Below are 19,216 nucleotides of genomic sequence, written 5' to 3'. Positions count from 1 at the left end.
TCCTTCACCACTAACGGAGCCAGCTGGAAAATCTAACTTTTCCCGAACCCTGTACATTATGGCCACCAACACAACTCAGCAAAGATTGTTCTTGCTCAGGCTTTAACTTCTGGATATTCGGCAGCATTGCCACAACGGACCGAATGGCTTCGCTCGCGTCTTTCTCCGCCGCCATTACGGAACTACAACTCTAGCGCATGGTGTCATCGTTCTCAGTCACTCCCTCTGTTCGCTGATTGGACCGCCAAAAATTTGGCTGGAGAAAACCCAAGACTATACCGCAAACCCAGACGTAGTACTGAAGGGAAATGAAAATGAAGTGTAAGTACGTAGGAGGGCGGAGCCAGGCTAACGTTTTGGGACCGATTGGTGGGATTGCTGTGGACGACGTACACATGGTGATACACCATGTATTTAGCTAATTTAAACAGTTCCTGTTACTATACTGTGTGAACAGTTAACTTCATTTGTTATTGTATGTGGCGTTTTCGTTTGCGGGGTGCAAATGTTCCACCAAAACAAGTTCCTTCCCGAGACTATTTTACAGAGCCACCGTCGCTGCATCCGGAGCTTAGCACCGCCCAAGAAGATTGTGATTGGTTTAAAGAAATGCAAACAACCCAGAGTGTTTTTTCTCCTATACCAGAACGTATCTGTGGTGTAGCCAGACCTTACGCTGTGGAGATAGGCCTGGCAACGGGACACTAACAATCGGTCAAGATCGCTACTCATTGGCCAAATAGAAACTACCGACACAAAACAAACCAGTCAAAGATGTGTGACATGATGAAAAAGTGACGCGATGAAGAAGACACCGAAGGGTGGCCAAAAAGTACATTTCTACTGGGAAATGGGTTTGTACCTGTCCGGTCTGAGTGTTGATGAAATGCAGCATTCCCTGTCCAGTGCCGACCACCATCAGCTCTCCGTCGGAGCTCACAACCACACAGGTCGGTTCAGAGGAGAAGGTGGACACCAGCTCACTGCCATGAAACACACCAGACCACTTACACATTCCTAGATATCAATAACGAATTAAACCCTAAACATATAATAATGTAATCAAATCAGGACCTTGTGAATCGGAATCAAATTGATTTGGGAAATCCCTGGCGATACCCAGCCCTACTTCTAACCACCTTGGCAGACAACCTGCTTACCTGGTCTCCTGAAGAATCTGACTGTCATTGTTTAGCCACTCAACTACTCGGGCACCTCCCTTTCCCATCAGGCCTTGTGCCCAGGTGTGAGCAGAGGTCTCTGGGAGCTCGTTGAGGGCTTGCTGAAGGAAAAGAGACGGCCAGGAGGAGAGCAGGGGGCTGTGATGCCGCAGGAAACTCCGGCAGTCGTCTAGATGACCCTGGAAGCTAACTGAAAGCACAAAGAGAAACTAGTAAGGAATAAAAGACACTTATATATGTAAGTTATGTATTGTTTTAAGCACTTACCTGAAGGTGCAGACTTAAGCTCGTTATCTACAGGAAAGGCAAAATTTCACAGGATACAAACGTTAGGATTTTCTGTTTATTTTTCAAGGGGAGGTTTACTGAATAAAACCATCCTTTTTAAAAATGTCTAATTCATTCAAATGCACACAAGAAAACACATGAAGGATTAAAAGGAGAACCTTCTAAACAGCAGCCAAACTATCAAAACGTGTTACCACATGTTGCATGCTCACCATACAAGCTGTAGGTCTCCAGGAGGGGGTGCAGGAGGCCGTGGCGCACGTTAGCATACAGGAAGTAGTAGCTGGAGAGCAGGGAATGAAGCGCCTCCAGCTGGCCACTTTGAATCTGACCAAAACCAAATGGAGGCAGTTAAAAGCAACCGTGAATGTCATGATGAACGGCTGGAGCGAGTTGCTACCAGTCTATCGTCAGTCTCTCGTTTCTGTACAGTCTTGTTCCTTTGACTTTTTTTGCCATTTTCAAAATGTTTTTTTTTTTTGCACCCAATCAAATGTTTCATTGTCACGATTCACCTCATAGCCGGTTGGCTTGCTTCCAGGCTTACAACTCTTTATATATGTATTTTAATGAAACATCAATGGAGATATCCGAAACACTTCCGGAACCAGTCTGTACATCAAAGCACCTGTGTTGTATTGTGGGTGGTGGTGGAAGATGACTAACCAGGCTGGAAGGCAGATGCAGTACAGAGTTGGCCTCACAGTGAAGGAAGGTATCTGTGCCCTGCGGGTCGGCTAGGGCCCACAAATGAGCTGAGAAAAAGAGACGGTAGAGTGATATGAGACTAATTAAAATATACAGTAACTAATACTTACTTTTTCTGCATTAAAACAGACTGTGTGTACTTTACCTGCCAGTACGAGGTGAGCTCTGGTTCGGTCACTTTCTGTTGGCAGGAGTAAGTCCTCGAAGGCCCTCCTCACCTCTGGGTTGGTTAGAGCCAGCAGGTCGTCAGTGTCGTGGCAATGAGACGGACCAATCAGACTGCAGATAAGGTTATATAGGTTCACTATCTCTTCCTGCTTTAGGACTGTTGTCTATAATTGGACTCACACCTCAGTATACTGTATCTAAACAGACCAAATGTGTATTCCCTCTAACATGGAGGAAATCTAAAAGCACACAGTCAATAAACGTCCGTGAAATGGTGATCAAATAGTTATGATAAAGTGTATTCAATTTATGTGAAAAGGGCAAAAGGTGTTAAATAAAATAAACTAACATTACTGTAAATTATAGTACAGGAGAGTAAAGATAAAAAGAGACAGCTAGGTGCAAGAATACTTTGAGTTTTGCACCACTTTTAACTAACATCGGATTCATACCTTTGTAAGCTCTGCACTATACGGGTGAAAACTGCCATGGGAATGCGTCCTTTGGGCTTCCTGGACAGTTGCAGTACTTCCTGCCATGTGACCGGTCCGTCCCGTGAGGACAAGTCATTGCATGTGTTTAGCACAGAGTACAAGTCTCTCTCCCTCAGGCCTGTCGATGAAGCCAAAGACAGTTAAGCAAATCAACACAATTTGGTTATAATATCCCTTTCAATTTTATAGCACTTGCTATTAAAAACAAATGTGGTCATCTTACCAGTGGTGCTGACAGTGAGAGCTGCCAGAGCCCGGCGGAGTCCCAGCATTCCTCTGTACTGGGAGCAGACTCTGTCCAGGCTGTACTGCACCAGCTGGCTCAGAGACTGAGGCAAGCCCTGGAGGCTCTCCTTCAACTGAGACACAGAGACAAAGTACGTTAAGTTGGTAGTAGGGTGGTTTAACATTTCCGCTGATCTTGAATCGGTCAAGATCGGCAACATAAAAAAAACGTCTGCTTGTAGGAAGAGACCACAGTCATAACCAATAACAGTGGATTAAAACTAAATAAAATATGTATATGCTATATATTGTTGATAAAAGTTCAATCAACAAGATCAATTAATAGCCCTATATGTCATACCTGCCACAGTAATAGTTGTACAGTAGAATGCATATACACACTGTTGTATCTCTTTAGTGAGTTGAATGAGTAAGAGTAGTAGGTTAAGGAATGGGATAGGTTTGGGGAAATGACGGTCTCTTGTTATGTTTTGTTTACGTTTTTAAGATGTCTGTTTGGTTTTTTGTTTTAATTCAGTATTTTTATACCAAAAGCCTGCCAGTGTGTAGCTTGGTCTGCACACCACTACTATTTGAACGACTGTTTGAAAGAGTGCCATGAAATTTGCTCCCTACGTCCCTAGAGGATTCATTCTGTTGACTGTGGTGATCCACTTGACTTTTCTTCTTCAACTATTAGATGGATTGTTGTGAAATTGGGTTCACACATTCATGGTCCAGAGAGGAAAACTTTGACCCCCCCCCCGGCCTTTCATTTAGCTCCATCATCAGGTCACCATTTCATTCTGTCCTATACTTTGGTTTATAATCCAATACCTGTTAACCTATTGGCATTCCATCAGCCTCAACTGCAATTTGTGTGTAGCGCTAATGAGCAAATGTTAACATGCCAACACACCACACCTGCTATTACATGATCATACTGTCATTATCATTATGAGCATGTTAGCATGCTGATGTGAGCATTTAGCTCAGTCTCACAGAGCTGCAAGCAAATCTGGTTTTAATATTGGCATTAACGCTTTCTGTTATCAACTTCTTTACCTGTGTTAGATATTGTAAGGTTTCATGTAAGCATCCACCCTATACAGTACATAGCATTGCTACATCCAACACCGGAAATACAACCAGTAAATACCATTGTGGAAGTGTCTAAAATATATATATATATTTAACCTTATCAAAAGAGGCAAAGTTCCTCAGGTCTTCACAGGCCAGGTGCAGGTAGAGAGGACTGGATGCTCCCTTCTTCATTATCAGCACCTGGAGCTGGATGAGCAGATAGCATAGTTTGAGGGTTAGATTAGCATTAGATTAAAGAGAGTAGGGCAAACACTTGCAGCCTCAAACATATGAGCAATGTTTGGAGACGCACAACTGTCAGAGTTCACAAAATAGTGTGATATCTACAGTGTAAAACACATGAGAAGAACCTGGTTGTTGAATGCAGAGTCACTGAGTTTCTTCCCGAAGGTGTCCAGGCCCTTCTGAACTATCTCCCTCCGGTCCGGCATGGTAAGCTGTCCCAGTGAAAACAGGACGGTGCTTCTTTTCTTGGCCAGGGTTTGTAACAGCGCTGCTTTGGTTGGGATGCTCACTACCAAACAAACACCCTGAAAAAGAAAAAGAGAATCTGAGTTTTACTGTAGCACACAAACGCCTAAAACGTCAACCAGAGTAGACAATACAGCATGTTTGGTTTTGTTACCTTGTCAACTTTGAAATATTAGAATGTCTCTGCTCTGACGCTGTACACACGTCAGATTATTTATGCTGACGAGATTTTAAAAGCATTTCTCGGTAAGAAAATGAGCTATAACCAAATTCAGGCCTATCCATGTGAACTCAGTAAGAGGACATTTCTTCAAACTGCTGTAACATCGATCTTTAGAAGTTGAAATAAACGCATTTGAGTTATGATTATGCAGATTTAGGCGGCTGTGGGTCAGGAGGTAGAGCGGGTTGTCCAATAACCACGAGGTTGATGGTTCGATCCCAGGCTCCTCCTGCCCGCATGTCAAAGTGTCCCTGAGCAAGACACTGAACCCCAAGTTGCTCCAGATGTCAGGCCAGCTCCTTGCATGGCAGCTCCGCCACAGTCGGTGTATGATGTGTGAATGGGTGAATGAGAAGAACATTGTAATGATCTGGATCCATATATAGATTCAATGATCCACATTCCAATATTATCGATACATACTGTCTGTAAGAGGCCCCTTTATTTTAGATTCCCACTTCTTATTTATTCTAATTATTAAAAAAGAACAGTTTGTTTTGAATTGAGGTAAATGCCTGGAGGAACTCATCTATAAAACTGACAAATCATAATTAAAGGTGCACTATGAGTTCCTGCATGGTTTCAGCACGATTTCATTTTTGTCTCGTAGGCATCTCTCCTTGATCCGCTAGCTGCCTGCTCCCTGAATACACCGTGAAAAAGCCCGGTCTCGGGAGACAACACAGGGGGTCGTAAACGTCAAACAAACACTAGAGGCACAGGATAGGCACCAAAATACAACAAACCACTCCAGCCAATCACCGATGAGATGGTTGGGGGAGGGGGTGGGGGTTAGTGACAGTTAGTCATGACAGTTACAGAAACATGGGGGGAGGGGCGAGATTGCTCTGTTTTATTTGAAATTTACTTGGAACCAAGGTTATAATCGTTAACGAAAACGAACGAAATAACGAAAACTAGGTGGGAAAAAACATTGTCGTTAACTGAAATAAAAATAAAAACGAGGCATTACAAAAAAACAATAACTAAACTAAAACTGTAATGTCTGTTTGCAAAACTAACTAAAATAAAATAATCGAGTAAATGACCTTAGTTTTTGTCTTTGTCGATCTTTCATAGAGCAAATAACGTTATATCTGTCCGACCATGACATTTCCCGTAGACATGTATAGTTTCCGACTGGGAACCCAGAAATTCCGACATTTCACGTCAAATTGAACACAACATGTGTGTGTGCAACTGTGTGACTCGACTGACTTCAAAAAGTTTGCCACTTTACTCGAACCAAAGTTCAAAACACCTGTTCATGTCTTCTTTAGTCGTTTTTTTTCCTGGAACACGTCACTTACACATTTTGCACATACTTTACATATTCATGACCATATGTAGGCTACATGTTATGTACTGGTGTTATTGTTGAATACATTGTGAATACATATTTCTAAAACTGTATGTTTTTTTGTTATTATTACACAATACTTTTTCTGACCTTTTTGAATCCCCCGACAAATAACCCATATTACAAAAAAAAAGACTAAAACTAAAACTAATAAAAACTAAACTAAAACTAAGCATTTTCAACAAATAAAAACTAAATTAAACTAGCAAACCCGCTTTAAAAACTAATTAAAACTAAACTGAATTTGAAAACAAAAAGTCAAAACGAAATAAAAATAAAAACTAATGAAAAATGCTAAACTATAATAACCTTGCTTGGAACGTCAACAGAAGTGACCATGCAGGAACTCATAGTGCACCTTTAAGTTGGTTTTTCAAAGTTTATATAAATGTGACTGGTTAAATTGGCAAACTATATCTGATCTCTGAATTGAATCAAATGAAAATCATATTGTGACAGACTTTAAGATATCAGCAAATATCATATCGTTGTCGGAAGATTCAATATAATATTGTACCGTGATAAAACTTGTGATTTACACTATGTACCACCTCACCAGAATATGTGAACGTTTTCCTTCAGTTTCCTATCCATGTAACTGACCTGTGGAAGCTGCTGTGGGATCCAGTCAGAGCTGAGCTGACCTCTTCCATCTCGGACAAGATCCACCCCATCAACGAGCAGCACCAGAGGTTTAGTCTTCTTTATGTCACTCAAATTGGAGTGAAATTCTGACAGCAAATCTCTGATAAAAAAATGAAAAAGGAAAAGCATTAGCGGTTAATGCATTGACAATATGACATACCTGTAAACTATTTTAAGGACAGTTTTTAATCTAGCTACTTGTTCGAACGGGGAAGAGGTGATTCCTCCTCAGTATCCTTCATCTTCCTCAACCACTGAACGAGGCATCGAAGCAGGTTTCCCACAGAGCGTGCTGATTGGCTGGCAGCTGTGGAGTAGGAGATGACATCACAGACAAGGTTTTTCTTGGACTTCACTCCAGCCCTGAGGGTTTCTGCTAGAGCAGCCTGTGTGGAGCGAGATAAATGCAGTTTATTAGGTACACCGAGCTAAAACTAATGCAGTCTAATGCAACAGTCCTGCAATACATCCTACCTTTAAGGTGGGTTTGAGGTTATAACTTTTTGTTTCTTTTCAAGCAAAAATGCTAAAAATGTGTTGGTTCTAGCTTGGGCCATGTGAGGATTTGCTCTCAGTTTAATATAGCTGTAATTGAATCTTTGGCTTTTGGATTCTTGGTCAGACAAAATGAGATATTTCAAGATGTCATTCTTGGTTCTGAGAAATTGTAACAGGCAATTTTTAACAATTTCCTGACATTTTATAGAACAGACGATTACTCAATTAATCATTTATGAAAGTAATTGTTAGTTGCAGCCCTATATGAAACCATGCAGCACTTATCATTGCATGTTACATCAAAATCCATACAGCCAAATCAATGAGACTTTCAAAGATTTCTTTAAACATCTGTATACAAGTGGCCCAATCCCTTCTGAAACAGACTTCACTAACTTTTTTAGTGGATTGGACCTCCCTACGTTGTCAGCAGAAGACATAGATGCTTTAGACTCTGCCATTACGTTGGAGGAGTTACTTAAAGCAGTTAAAGCCACAAACAAAGACGCCAGGTGTACACGGCATACCAATTGAGCTTTACTTTGCACTCTGGGACTCGCTGAATTACGCTATTGAACAGTGGGCTTTTCATAGGGACCTGAATACAGCCTTGATTACAGTTATTCCTAAACCTGGTAAGGACCCCTTTAGAGTGTGCCAGTCACCGCCCAATATCTTTGATAAATGCTGATCTCAAGATATTTTCCAAGGTTCTGACCAGTAGACTCGAAAAAGTAATAGGTAAAATAATTAGCACAGATAAGACAGGTTTTTATGAAGAGACGTTTGGTAGGGCTGCACAATTAATCGAATTTTAATCACGATCACGATTTTGGCTTCCCATGATCACATGCCTCCTTGAACCAATCAGAGTTGTTCCCTGCACCGCGCAGCTTAATTTAGATGTGGACAGTCACAGAGGACAGAGTAACGTGAGGAAAGTTCCACAACAGATAGCAGTCGGTCATAAGTCGTCACGAGGTTTAGCAGTTTATCACTAAACGCAACATTTTGTCCCGTCTGTGTTGTTTTTCAGACAACAGCAGTGACCAGTGCTAGTTTGAGTCTTTTAGCTCATAGCTTTAGCGGCAGACTGTTGTACGTCGCGCAGTTGGAATCCTCTAGCCCTAACGTTTGGCCTCAGATAATCTTCGCTGGCTATTACACGTATTGACAGTGTTGGGGAGTAACGGAATACATGTACCGGCGTTACTTATTCAGAATACAAATTATGAGTAACTGTATTCCGTTACAGTTACAATTTAAATAGTTGATATTTAGAATACAGTTACATTGTTGAAATCAATGGATTACATGACGATACTTCTCTGTTTCACGGGTTTATTCACTTTCGCAACTCCATGCATTTCCCAGAAGCCCCAATATGAAAACGAAAAAATTAGCTATTTGTGTGATCACTGATAGAGGTAGAGATGGAGCCGGAACCGGCACAACAGAGCCAGGGCAGGAATGCGTTTCTATCTTGGAAATTCAAACAGCATTTCACATTAAAGAAAGAGAAGGGAGAACGAAATATAACTGTTCACTGCAGTGCAACTTCTGCTTGTCAGCAACCAACTTCCTTTCAGCGTCCAAATTACTCCACCTCCAACCTGAAGAAGCATCTTAAAGTAAGTTATTTTTTAGCCAAGGGTAGTCGTCTGCTGTAGTTTTACTGGTCACCTTGCTATTTTGTAGTTGACGTGCGACTTTACATTCTCCTACGTGCTGATTTACTATCCCCAGAGCCGTTGAAAGACTGACTAGCCCCGTTTGACATGTTAGCTAACGTTAGCTAAAATTAGCTCATGGTAGCTTAGACTGCGGTTAGATTTTTGTAGTATGCAGTTCGGGACTACAAATACAAAAATCTATCTGCTTGTTTAGGTACACATTCAGCCAGTTGGAACAGAAGAACACACCAGAATAGGGCTGTTTAGTAAGCTGTATGTGATGGCCGCATTCCTACTTCTAAAATACAATTCAATGTGGAAGTAATCCAAGTATTCAGAATACGTTACTCAGATTGAGTAACGTAACGGAATACGTTACAAATTACATTTTTGGGCATGTATTCTGTACTCTGTAACGGAATACGTTTTGAAAGTATCCTTCCCAACACTGCGTATTGAGTGCATCACATAAAATCCCGCCTGACTGCGGTCTATTATTCCTAGATGCTGAAAAGGCGTTTGACCATTTGGAATGGCCATATCTTTGGAGGGTCATGACTTTGGCAGTAAATTTATCAATATGATTCAAACACTGTATACTAATCCATCACCCCGCATATGCGTGGGGGGTGGCATGTCAGAGCTGTTTGAAATTGGACAGGGCATACGACAGGGGGATCCTCTTTCTCCTTTACTTTATCAATAGAACCGATGGCACATTTGATTAGTAATTCTCCTACAATTTCTCCTATTACAGTAGGTACGATATCTCATTCAATATCGCTCTATGCGGATGATACATTAATTTATATGGCAAATGTTCAGCACACTCTCCCATGGGTTTTAAATGCACTAGAGTCATTCGGATATCTCTCAGGATACAAAGTTAATCTGTCAAAATCAGCGCTTATGCTTATCAATACGGATCAAAGTAAGCTAACTCTCCCGGCTCAAATTAACGTTGCAAGGGAGGTCCTCTACCTGGGTATTAGGGTTAATACTTCCCCATTGTCTGTGGCTAAAACTAATTATTCTTCAATTTTGAAAAGAACAGAAGAAGATATTAATAGATGTTTACCGATCTAAATGTTTACCAAGTTCAGTGCCAGCCCATATAGCAGTCCTCAAAACGAACATTTAACCTTGCATTCATTTTATAAGTTCAATGATCCCACTGGCGCCTCCAGTAGGATATTGGCAAAAATTGCACACTTTATTTCGAAGTTATGTATGGAATGGTAAACACCCGCAATTGAGGTGGTCAGCCCTCCAGGTCAATAAGATGGATGGGAGACTGGCATGTCCTAACTTTAAGCGAGTGGAGATGAATGGGGAAGAGGGTTTGATATCGAAATGTGTTTAGAAACTTGAAATGTAAGAATGCATTTTCTTGTATGACAATAAAAAATCAATAAAAATAAATCCATACCACCAATATTTAGAATTGAACAAAAATAATAATAACTTGGACGCTAAGTGATAATTATCGAGCATATCAGTGTTTCTCCTACATGTGGAGATACAAGCAAGCCATCAGCAGTCAGATCTGGGCGCATACATGGAATGAACAGGTTAGAATCCCTGATAGAAAAATATGGTAGAATATCATTCCTTTGAGAAATTTACCATGAAGACAGTTTTGCCCTCTCCAGGTCCTCCCTCCACCACCATCATCCCCCCTTTGGCCTGGGCCTGCTCCACTATCTCCACAGCCCCAGACATCAGCTTGGCCCTGCCGAAGAACTGCCTCTGCAGCGCCCCCTGGTGCACCTGCTGCTCCATTACATCGGACACAGCCTCTGCCTCGGCATCCTCCTGTCACACGGAGAGAAATGAGGTTTATTTACCATCTACTGAACGGTAGCTGTGTTGACAAATGTCCCAGGATACCTCTTTAGTTTGAAATTATATCAATCAGTTTTTTCGGTTATTTTCCTCAAACTGCTGTCCGCCATCCCATTGAAAACCTTTTTGGCTTGTTAACTTCTGTTCAAGTTTCCCTCGTTCATGTGTTGAGCGCCACCTCGAGGAGCCATTAAGTAAATCTTAAGGAAATCAATTCATAGCGCCTTATTTTATTCATTAAAATATCCATATTTGGCGCCAGCGTATCAATTCTCTTATCGCACGAAGGACAACGATATATTGCCATATGGAATTTTGTCCCACCCCTATTAGACATCATTAATAATAATCCAATAACATAATAATATAAAACTGACAGGGGTCATTATGCATATTAAAAGGTGCAGTAGGTAAGCCTTATAAAACTAACTTTCTGTCATATTTGCTGAAACTGACCCTATGTTCGAGTAGAACTACAGGAAGCAGGTAATAAAAAAATAAAAAAATGGCTCCTCTGGCACCACCTACAGCCTGTAGTGCGATTTGAAAAAAATCCACCGCTCCCTGTTCAGATGCACCAATCAGGGCCGGGGGGGGGTGTCTAACTGCGTGTCAATCACTGCTCATGCACACGCATTCATTCTCCCTCATGTCCCCTACCCTTTGCCATAATGTGCAACATAATGCATGCGTTATGCCTTACGTGCGCGCACTCACATTCAAAAAAAATATATTGATGATGGCGACACCAAGTCCCCCCGGAGTTGTGCCTTTTGTCATTAGTTTTGCTTTCAATAACTTCGTAAACAGTGGCAGTAAGCGAACAGCTACATGATGCCAGATCAACAACGTCAAACTTCATCAGGCATCTCCAAACGCACCCAAATAGTCACTCACACGCTAATGTGAAAGAGACGTTACATTTAGCATATATTGTCACAGGTAACAAACTACTAACCATCGCAAAGTGTTGTGCTAATGCTGGGAACAGGAAAATTATATCTTTATAGTTAGTAATTGCGGAGGCTCAGACATCCATGGTGCACAGGAGGCGGGACGCACAGATCCATCTCCCCAGGAACAAACTGTGTCGGGGAGGCAAACTCATGTGATGCGTAATTGATCCCGTGGATGATTTGTAGGCTATTAAGTGAACAAGGTGTATCTGGTCCACCAAACACTGGGCCGTCTTGACTGTCTTAATTCTGCACATATTTCTGTTGCTGTAGTCCTATTTACTATTTCATTATTTAATCCATGCGTGGAGACGCTGGCCTCACTAACCTCTCCTCCTCTGAGTCGGGTCTCCCTCGCGCTGGACTCAGTTTCACTGAGCGTACTAACACTTAGAAAATAAATGGTATTACATCAGTGAGTTCAAACTGCTTATTGTGCGTAATTTGGACTGACACTGAGATGCATGTTGTTCTATAACTGGTGTGGCGCTGCCACTATTCTCTTGATTTCCACTTCGACTTTTTTTTTGTGTGAAAGAGACGTTACATTTAGCTGAAATCACCACAGGTAACAAGCTAACCATCACAAAGTGTTGTGCTAATGCTGGGAACAGGCACATTGTATCTTTATAGTTGTATCCATATGATGTGACAGCTTTAGGTTAATATTTCACCAGGTCCGAGGTCTAGAGGGATGTGTTAAGTAGACCCCATAAAGTTATCCTACAGCTGATTGTGATACTGTACTGTATGGATGGTAGCTACAGGACATGCTTTGAATTCATAAGATTTAACAATAAAGTGTTAGGGACAGATCAGATGGCCAGAGACTTGAGACTTGACTTGAACTTGCCCCTCAAAGACTTGAGACTTGACTTGGACTCAAGCTCAAAGACTTGAGACTCGACTTGGACTTCCAAAAAATGACTTGTGAACACCTCTGCTGAGAAGTTGTCGATGTTCAAATTTTTTGGCTAAGTCCTGGATCTTCGCAATCCTACCTACAGCACCTTTAAAGCTATAGTGCGTAGTTTCTGTCACCCCCCCATGAGGAATTCTAAGTAATGACAACAAAACTGTCGGCACGTCCACATGATGCAAGCCTTCCGTGACCACGCACTGCCCCCCCCCGCAATAGCCAAGAAGGACACAGAGGATTAAAAACACATGATGGACTCTTCAGAAGAGGTCATTATCTTCACTCGAGCTTCTGCGTGGGAAAGGCGCCGGACGACACAATCTTCTGAACATAGCTATACTGAGAAATACAGAGAGAGTTGTGTGGAGCTGATAGGCTTGATTAGCTTCGTAGCAACTCATTCGGCAATGGCTTGAATGTAACGGACGGTCATTAATATCAAAAAGATACGCACTAAAGCTTTAAGTACTTTTGATACTTTAAGTGTAATTGGTTGCTAATATTAATACTTGTAACATACTTTTTTTTTTTTTTTTTTACAGTGTGGTATCGCTAAGTAAATTATCAGATTATTTCTTCCACCACTGGTTTCACATAGCTTAGTTTGCTTAATGAGGAGTTTGGAAAGTGTAATTGATTGAATGGTCAGAGTGACTAACTTCCACAAACTGCTTTACTACAGCCGTCCACAGGTCTTCCAGCACAGCCTTGCCAAAGTCCTCCAGGTTTTTCAGATAGGGTTTCCCCCCCACAACGCCACCCCACTCACACGAGTAACTAGGACAGAAAAACAGACAAGTAGACTCAGCTTAGGCACTTCAAATTCTGATTTAGTAGATTTACATTTTTGATGTAACATTTACAGAATGCGATTTTCAGTTCATCAAAAAATATTGTACTTTACCAGTTAATACTAAAAACACAGATATAACAAATACTACTTTTAAAATAAAAGTCTTAAATGAGAAGTATTCTGAAAGAATAGTGAACTATGGTTTTAATACCACAGCTTCAGTGCTGTCGGGACAGATAACTCACTTTTGAGTGACTTTGACTCCACTGGCCCGGATGCTTCTCTTAAGAGAGGCCATTTTACACTCAGCCTCCTTCGATTCAGCAACAAAGTCAGATTTCCACGCCACAGGAACTAATCTGAGAAACATCGGAGGAAAATGTAATTATAACATGAAATACTTGAATAAATTCCCAGCAAACTGTTTAGTATTACAGCATTGCAACCAACTGAATGGAAACATAAACATCCTATGACTGTTTTTAAAATGAATTGGTCGGGGGTCGTTTTTTTTTTTATTAAATGACTCAGTTATTCAAACTTAAAGGTCAGATATTGTCCTGATACCTAAGGTCTAGGGCAGTGGTTTTCAAAGTTCTTTCAATAATGTACCCCCTTTGAATTGTTTTTTAAGCCAAGTACCCCCTGACCAGCGCAAAACAATACAGGTACAATACAGCACTGGCAGTGATAGATTTACTAAACAACAAAACAACCTTGTAACTGAAAAACATTTAAATGCTACGCGTTAGATGTTTAGAATCCATTACTAAGATCATTCATTATTATAGTATAATTATTTTCAGAATAATTCATGACATATTTTTTGGGGGCTTTTCCCTTTATTAGGTAGTGATAGTGGATAGACATGAAAGGGGGACAGAGATGGGGGATGACACGCAGCAAACACGGGGGCCTCTAGTTCACTGGGTGAACTAGAGGCCCCCATGGCATATTTTTAAATTAGCATTTTGCAAAAATCTCACGTACCCCCTGCAGTACTCCAAAGTACCCCTAGGGGTACGCGTACTGCCATTTGAGAAACAGTGGTCTAGGGGCTATGTTTACCGTAAAAGGGTCAAAATGATCAATCTACAGTCAAATGCACAACAGGCTACAACATGTTACCAGTGGTTGGCCTGGCCGTGCGTCACTCAGAAAACAATTGACCAATCAGAAGAGAGGACCATGACTATTAATAAGACAGAGCGTCTGAGAGGGGGGAGCTGTAAAACTATACTGATATGGTTTTTGGTAATTAAAACCACAAATATATCTTCTTAAGGGTATCAAAACTTCAAATAAAACTCCAGAAAGGTGTAACATATGTGAGCTTTAAACATTATAAAGAGAAAAGTTAGACAAATGTGTGAATGTGACCATGGATTATATACTTGGTGATGTTTGGATCTCTGAAGTAGCCGAGCATTCGCTGTTGTACTGTGTCGGGGTAAAGAGCCTGGAACTGACGGATCTCCATCTCTGTGATGGACAGGCCTGCTGGGGCCGACGCCAGCTGCACATAAAGAAATAAATCAAGCATTCTTTCATTATTTTAGAGAATATCTTTGATTGAAATTCACATCTAAAAACAGACACTCTCATCCTATTTTACATTTAAGTATAAAAGGTAAAAGTTTAGTAGTAGTATTTTGGAAGAATATGGAAAGCAGCAGAACAGCAGAACTGAGTACACTTTAATATGTGTGAATATCGTAATAAAGTGATATCGTTATCGCGATATTCAACAACATTATCACATATTTTCCGCATATCGTGCAGCCCTAATATTTACACTGAGCAAATTAATTTGATGTAATAATAATAAGTCTTACCCAGCTGTGCTGCGGCAGGTCAGGCAGGACAGGCTTGGGAGGCACCAGGCCGTACCTCTCCCCCAGGATGCCTACCATCATCTGGCTGCGACACACCTCTGACAGGCACAGCTCAGTGGCCCGGCCCGACTCCTCCTCTGTCACGCCCCAACGCAGCTCTACCTCCTGCAGGTATAGGCAGTGCGGCGCGGCACGACGCCGGAGCTCCGGGAACACACTTCGCACCAAGATGTCGCGCTCGGCGTGCATGTCTCTAAAGGTGGAGGAGATAAACACACGAACGCCTCGCCACCTGACGACAGAGAAGGGTGTCGGTGTTAAACCAGCGGGGAAAAGGAAATGTCTCCTGGCCTTCAATGTTAAGCAGAAAGCCGTTCAGATTTGCTTCTTCGCCACAAAATAAAAGTTACCTTGAGTTGGGGCTGGCTGGTATTGGGACGACATCGTTTGTGGTCTGAGGGCCTTTAGCTCCCTCTGGTGGTGGGACGTTGTACAGTTTGTCTAAATGCTCAACATGGTCCAGCAGCCTGGATGATCCTCGTTCTGCCACAAACCTGGTCACATAGTTAAAGAAATAGTTAAAGGTCCCATATCATGCTCATTTTCAGGTTCATGCTTGTATTTTGGGTTTCTTCTAGAACATGTTTACAAGCTTTAATGTTCAAAACACTATCTGCTCTGATTGGTCAGTGTTTCCAGGTCTTCTCAATCTGCATGTCTGTCTACCTATTTATAGTATAGCTGTGACATCACAACCGTACAGAAGTCCTGACGGCTCGTTTAAAAGGCACAGTTTCTGAATACGGGCTGTGTGCATTTTTCTGTGGATTGAACGTCTTGATACTTTCACAGTATTTATATTGCACCTCAACCTGCTTTATAATCAAAAAAGACATGTATGTCACACTTTTTATAATATACTATAAACATCAACACTTATGTGCTTTCTGGCGAGAGTTAGATCAGAAGATCATACCACTCTCATGTCTGTTGAAATATGGAGCATTAGCCAGCAGCCGGTTAGCTTAGCGTAGCACAATGACTGTAAACAGCTAACAGCTAGCCTGGCTCTGTCAAAAGTTAACAAAATCTACCTATCAGCTCCTCTATAGTTTACTAATTTGGTATACTCCGTATATAAACTGAAGTGTACAAATAACAATTAGCTGTTTGGCTGGGGGATTATGGCCCCATTCCAACATGGTTTTAAAATCGAATCTGAGTGATCATATCACAAGTGGACAGCTCTAGGTACGTGTCTTCCCACCTGGCAGTAGAATGTGTCTCCCTTAAATTCTGTGCCAGACTATTTCTTGGCGAGGACCAGTGACTTCCTGGTTGTTTTCACACTTCTGTTTTTGTACAGATCAAACAAACATGATTACATGTTAACTAGTGAGCTTTAGAGGTGCTGGTAGGTGCATTTTGTTACCTTCAAACTGAGCCAGGCTAGCTGTTTCCAGTCTTTGTGCTAAGCTAAGCTAACCAGCTGCTGGCTCCAGCTTCATATTTAACAGGCAGATATAAGACTGATATTGATCCTATTAAGTTCCTATCATAATCAAAAAAACAGTTTGCTTTAAAAGTGCCATTAGACTTAACATTTCTTCCATTTATATAAATCCTCTAATTCAGTTTTTTGGATAGAAGTGAGCAACCAAACATTTTACCTCAGCATTTGTTCACTGAAGCCGTACAGCTTCACACAGTTCCTGTCAGGGATGAACTCGTCTGGCATACTGCAAGTAGAGAATACATCAAGAAATGCATTCAAGTTAGAAACAGGAAGAAACAGAAACCAGCAGAAAGCTAAATGTTAGTGAATTTCGTCTGAGGCTGTTCTGTACATTTTTGCTAACGACAAATGTTAAAAATGACCTGTCTATGCTAATAGAAAGTTGCAAGAAAACAGAGCGGACATGGTTAATTTAGAGCATTACCTCTGTGACAAGCAGATTTGAACCATGAGGGCTTTGTTGTTTACGTCATTCCGGTAGTTGTTGATGGTCCACTCCACTTCACTATTGACGCAGGAGTCAGTTAGCAGGATGACGTTGTCGACCTGAGATACATATGCATGGCAGGTCAAGGATCACAAGGACACAGTACAGTCTAAAGCAGACTTTAAACTGACTTTTTAATCGACAAAACGTGTCATCGATGTATACCTGAAACTCACACCAGTTTTTAGGACTTACAGTTCCAGTCGATATTAAGCCACCTTGGAGCACTATTTTAGAACTGCATGTTAATACGCATATGTGTGCCATCTACAGGCAAGGAAAGTACTGTAAAAGCTGCTGCAGTTGTGACACGTGTGACCCCTGCAGGCAAATAATATTATAACTCAAGGGTGTCTTTATTTATTTTAATATAGTTGCTGTTTGTGCCTGGTTACCCCTGAGGGAGGAGAAGGTACACCTGAGGGGGATCCAAACAATATTTTTTGATTATTAGAAATAACAGCAGCGGGTGGAGTTAGTTAAAGCGTAACTCTCGCCAAAATGCAAACTAGGATCTTTTTGTGAATGTACCCGAGTCAAACTTTCGTTTAAAAGCATATTTAGGACGGTATTGCCACTTTTAAGATTTACCGTATTCTCGTTTTTCGGTCAAATGGCCCTTAGAATGAGAGTGCTAGGGGCACTTTTATGCTAGCCTCAAAATAGCTATTTTTAAAACACTAAGAAGGCTCGACACAACATGAAACTTTGCTCGAAGTATCACCAGGGGCTCTACACCTTAACGAAAGCATTGACAATATTGTTTGTGTACACAGAGTTTACTAAACAGAAAGGTTTTGAACAACTCACTGTAGCTGTTGTTCTTCCGGTCGCCGTCTATCGAGCCAGTCAAAAATAGTCGACGGAGGAGAGTAAAGATGGAAACCTCCTAAAGCTTAGTTCCATATAAATGAACGGATAATTCGTTGTTTTGTCGTTAGTGAAAAACAACAATGACCATGTAGTTGAAAAAGGAGCATCATACAGGAATGACATTTCCTCCTATGGAGTCCATTCACTCGCATTCGGAGATCGCCTATTTTTGACTGGGAAAATGGCGGATAGCGTAAACAACAACAGCCTAACGTGAGTTGCTGCAAACCTTTTTTAGTAAACTCTGTGTACACAAACAATGTTGTCAATGCTTTCGTTAAGGTGTAGAGCCCCTGGTGATACTTGGAGCAAAGTTTCATGTTGTGTCGAGCCTTCTTAGTGTTTTAAAAATAGTTATTTTGAGGCTAGCATAAAAGTGCCCCCAGCACTCCCATTCAAAAGGCCATTTGACCAAAAAACGAAAATACGGTAAATCTTAAAAGTGGCGTTTCCGTCCTAAATACGCTTTAAACGAAAGTTTGACTCGGGTACATTCACAAAAAGACCCTAGGTTGCATTTTGCCGAGAGTTACGCTTTAAACTAACTGTACCACTGTCTGTGGTGCTTATATTTGAAGTTTTTATTAAAGTATCATTGAAATGACTCTTTTTTTATTGACACAGGTGGTAGGAGTATTAAGGCTATGTCTCATTTCTCTGTCTTAACCCTTCCCCTTACCCTTAGTTTTGCGCGTTCACGTGAGAGTAAGGGCTGTCACAATACTCATTTTGATCGAGCGGTAGGGCTAAGGGGAAGGGCTAGATACCCCTTAAAACCAAGCAAGGACGCAAGCTTACTTGAAAGCAAGCGGTATCCAGATACATTGTGCAACAAGGAACAATGGCTGCCAGATCGACACATAAATGTAAGTATTTTTGGCTTAAAGAATTTGTAAAAAACACAGAAAGAGACCACAGCTAAAGATAAAATCAAATAGACTTTAACACTTATTG

General features: G+C 41.3%; 1 protein-coding gene across 1 annotated transcript in view; it reads right to left on the bottom strand.

The window, feature by feature from the left end:
• tep1 (telomerase-associated protein 1) overlaps positions 1-19,216 on the bottom strand; it is a 55,345-nt gene that overhangs the window by 22,095 nt on the left and 14,034 nt on the right. The window contains exons 16-35 of the mRNA XM_078263383.1: positions 17,327-17,448; positions 17,057-17,125; positions 15,797-15,940; positions 15,387-15,678; positions 14,946-15,067; positions 13,797-13,910; positions 13,418-13,535; positions 10,665-10,853; positions 7,066-7,253; positions 6,826-6,967; positions 4,519-4,698; positions 4,262-4,354; positions 3,063-3,198; positions 2,798-2,957; positions 2,323-2,456; positions 2,136-2,224; positions 1,682-1,796; positions 1,449-1,475; positions 1,161-1,371; positions 863-983 (exon numbers count right to left, since the gene is read on the bottom strand). Of these exons, the coding sequence (XP_078119509.1) occupies positions 863-983; positions 1,161-1,371; positions 1,449-1,475; positions 1,682-1,796; positions 2,136-2,224; positions 2,323-2,456; positions 2,798-2,957; positions 3,063-3,198; positions 4,262-4,354; positions 4,519-4,698; positions 6,826-6,967; positions 7,066-7,253; positions 10,665-10,853; positions 13,418-13,535; positions 13,797-13,910; positions 14,946-15,067; positions 15,387-15,678; positions 15,797-15,940; positions 17,057-17,125; positions 17,327-17,448 (2,766 nt within the window). The remainder of the gene's footprint in view (positions 1-862; positions 984-1,160; positions 1,372-1,448; positions 1,476-1,681; positions 1,797-2,135; positions 2,225-2,322; positions 2,457-2,797; positions 2,958-3,062; positions 3,199-4,261; positions 4,355-4,518; positions 4,699-6,825; positions 6,968-7,065; positions 7,254-10,664; positions 10,854-13,417; positions 13,536-13,796; positions 13,911-14,945; positions 15,068-15,386; positions 15,679-15,796; positions 15,941-17,056; positions 17,126-17,326; positions 17,449-19,216) is intronic.

The sequence above is a fragment of the Sander vitreus genome, chromosome 12, assembly GCF_031162955.1.
Source record: "Sander vitreus isolate 19-12246 chromosome 12, sanVit1, whole genome shotgun sequence".
Lineage (NCBI taxonomy): Eukaryota > Metazoa > Chordata > Actinopteri > Perciformes > Percidae > Sander > Sander vitreus.
The sequence above is the reverse complement of the archived record's forward strand: the minus strand, read 5'-3'. Positions and strand labels throughout refer to the sequence as shown.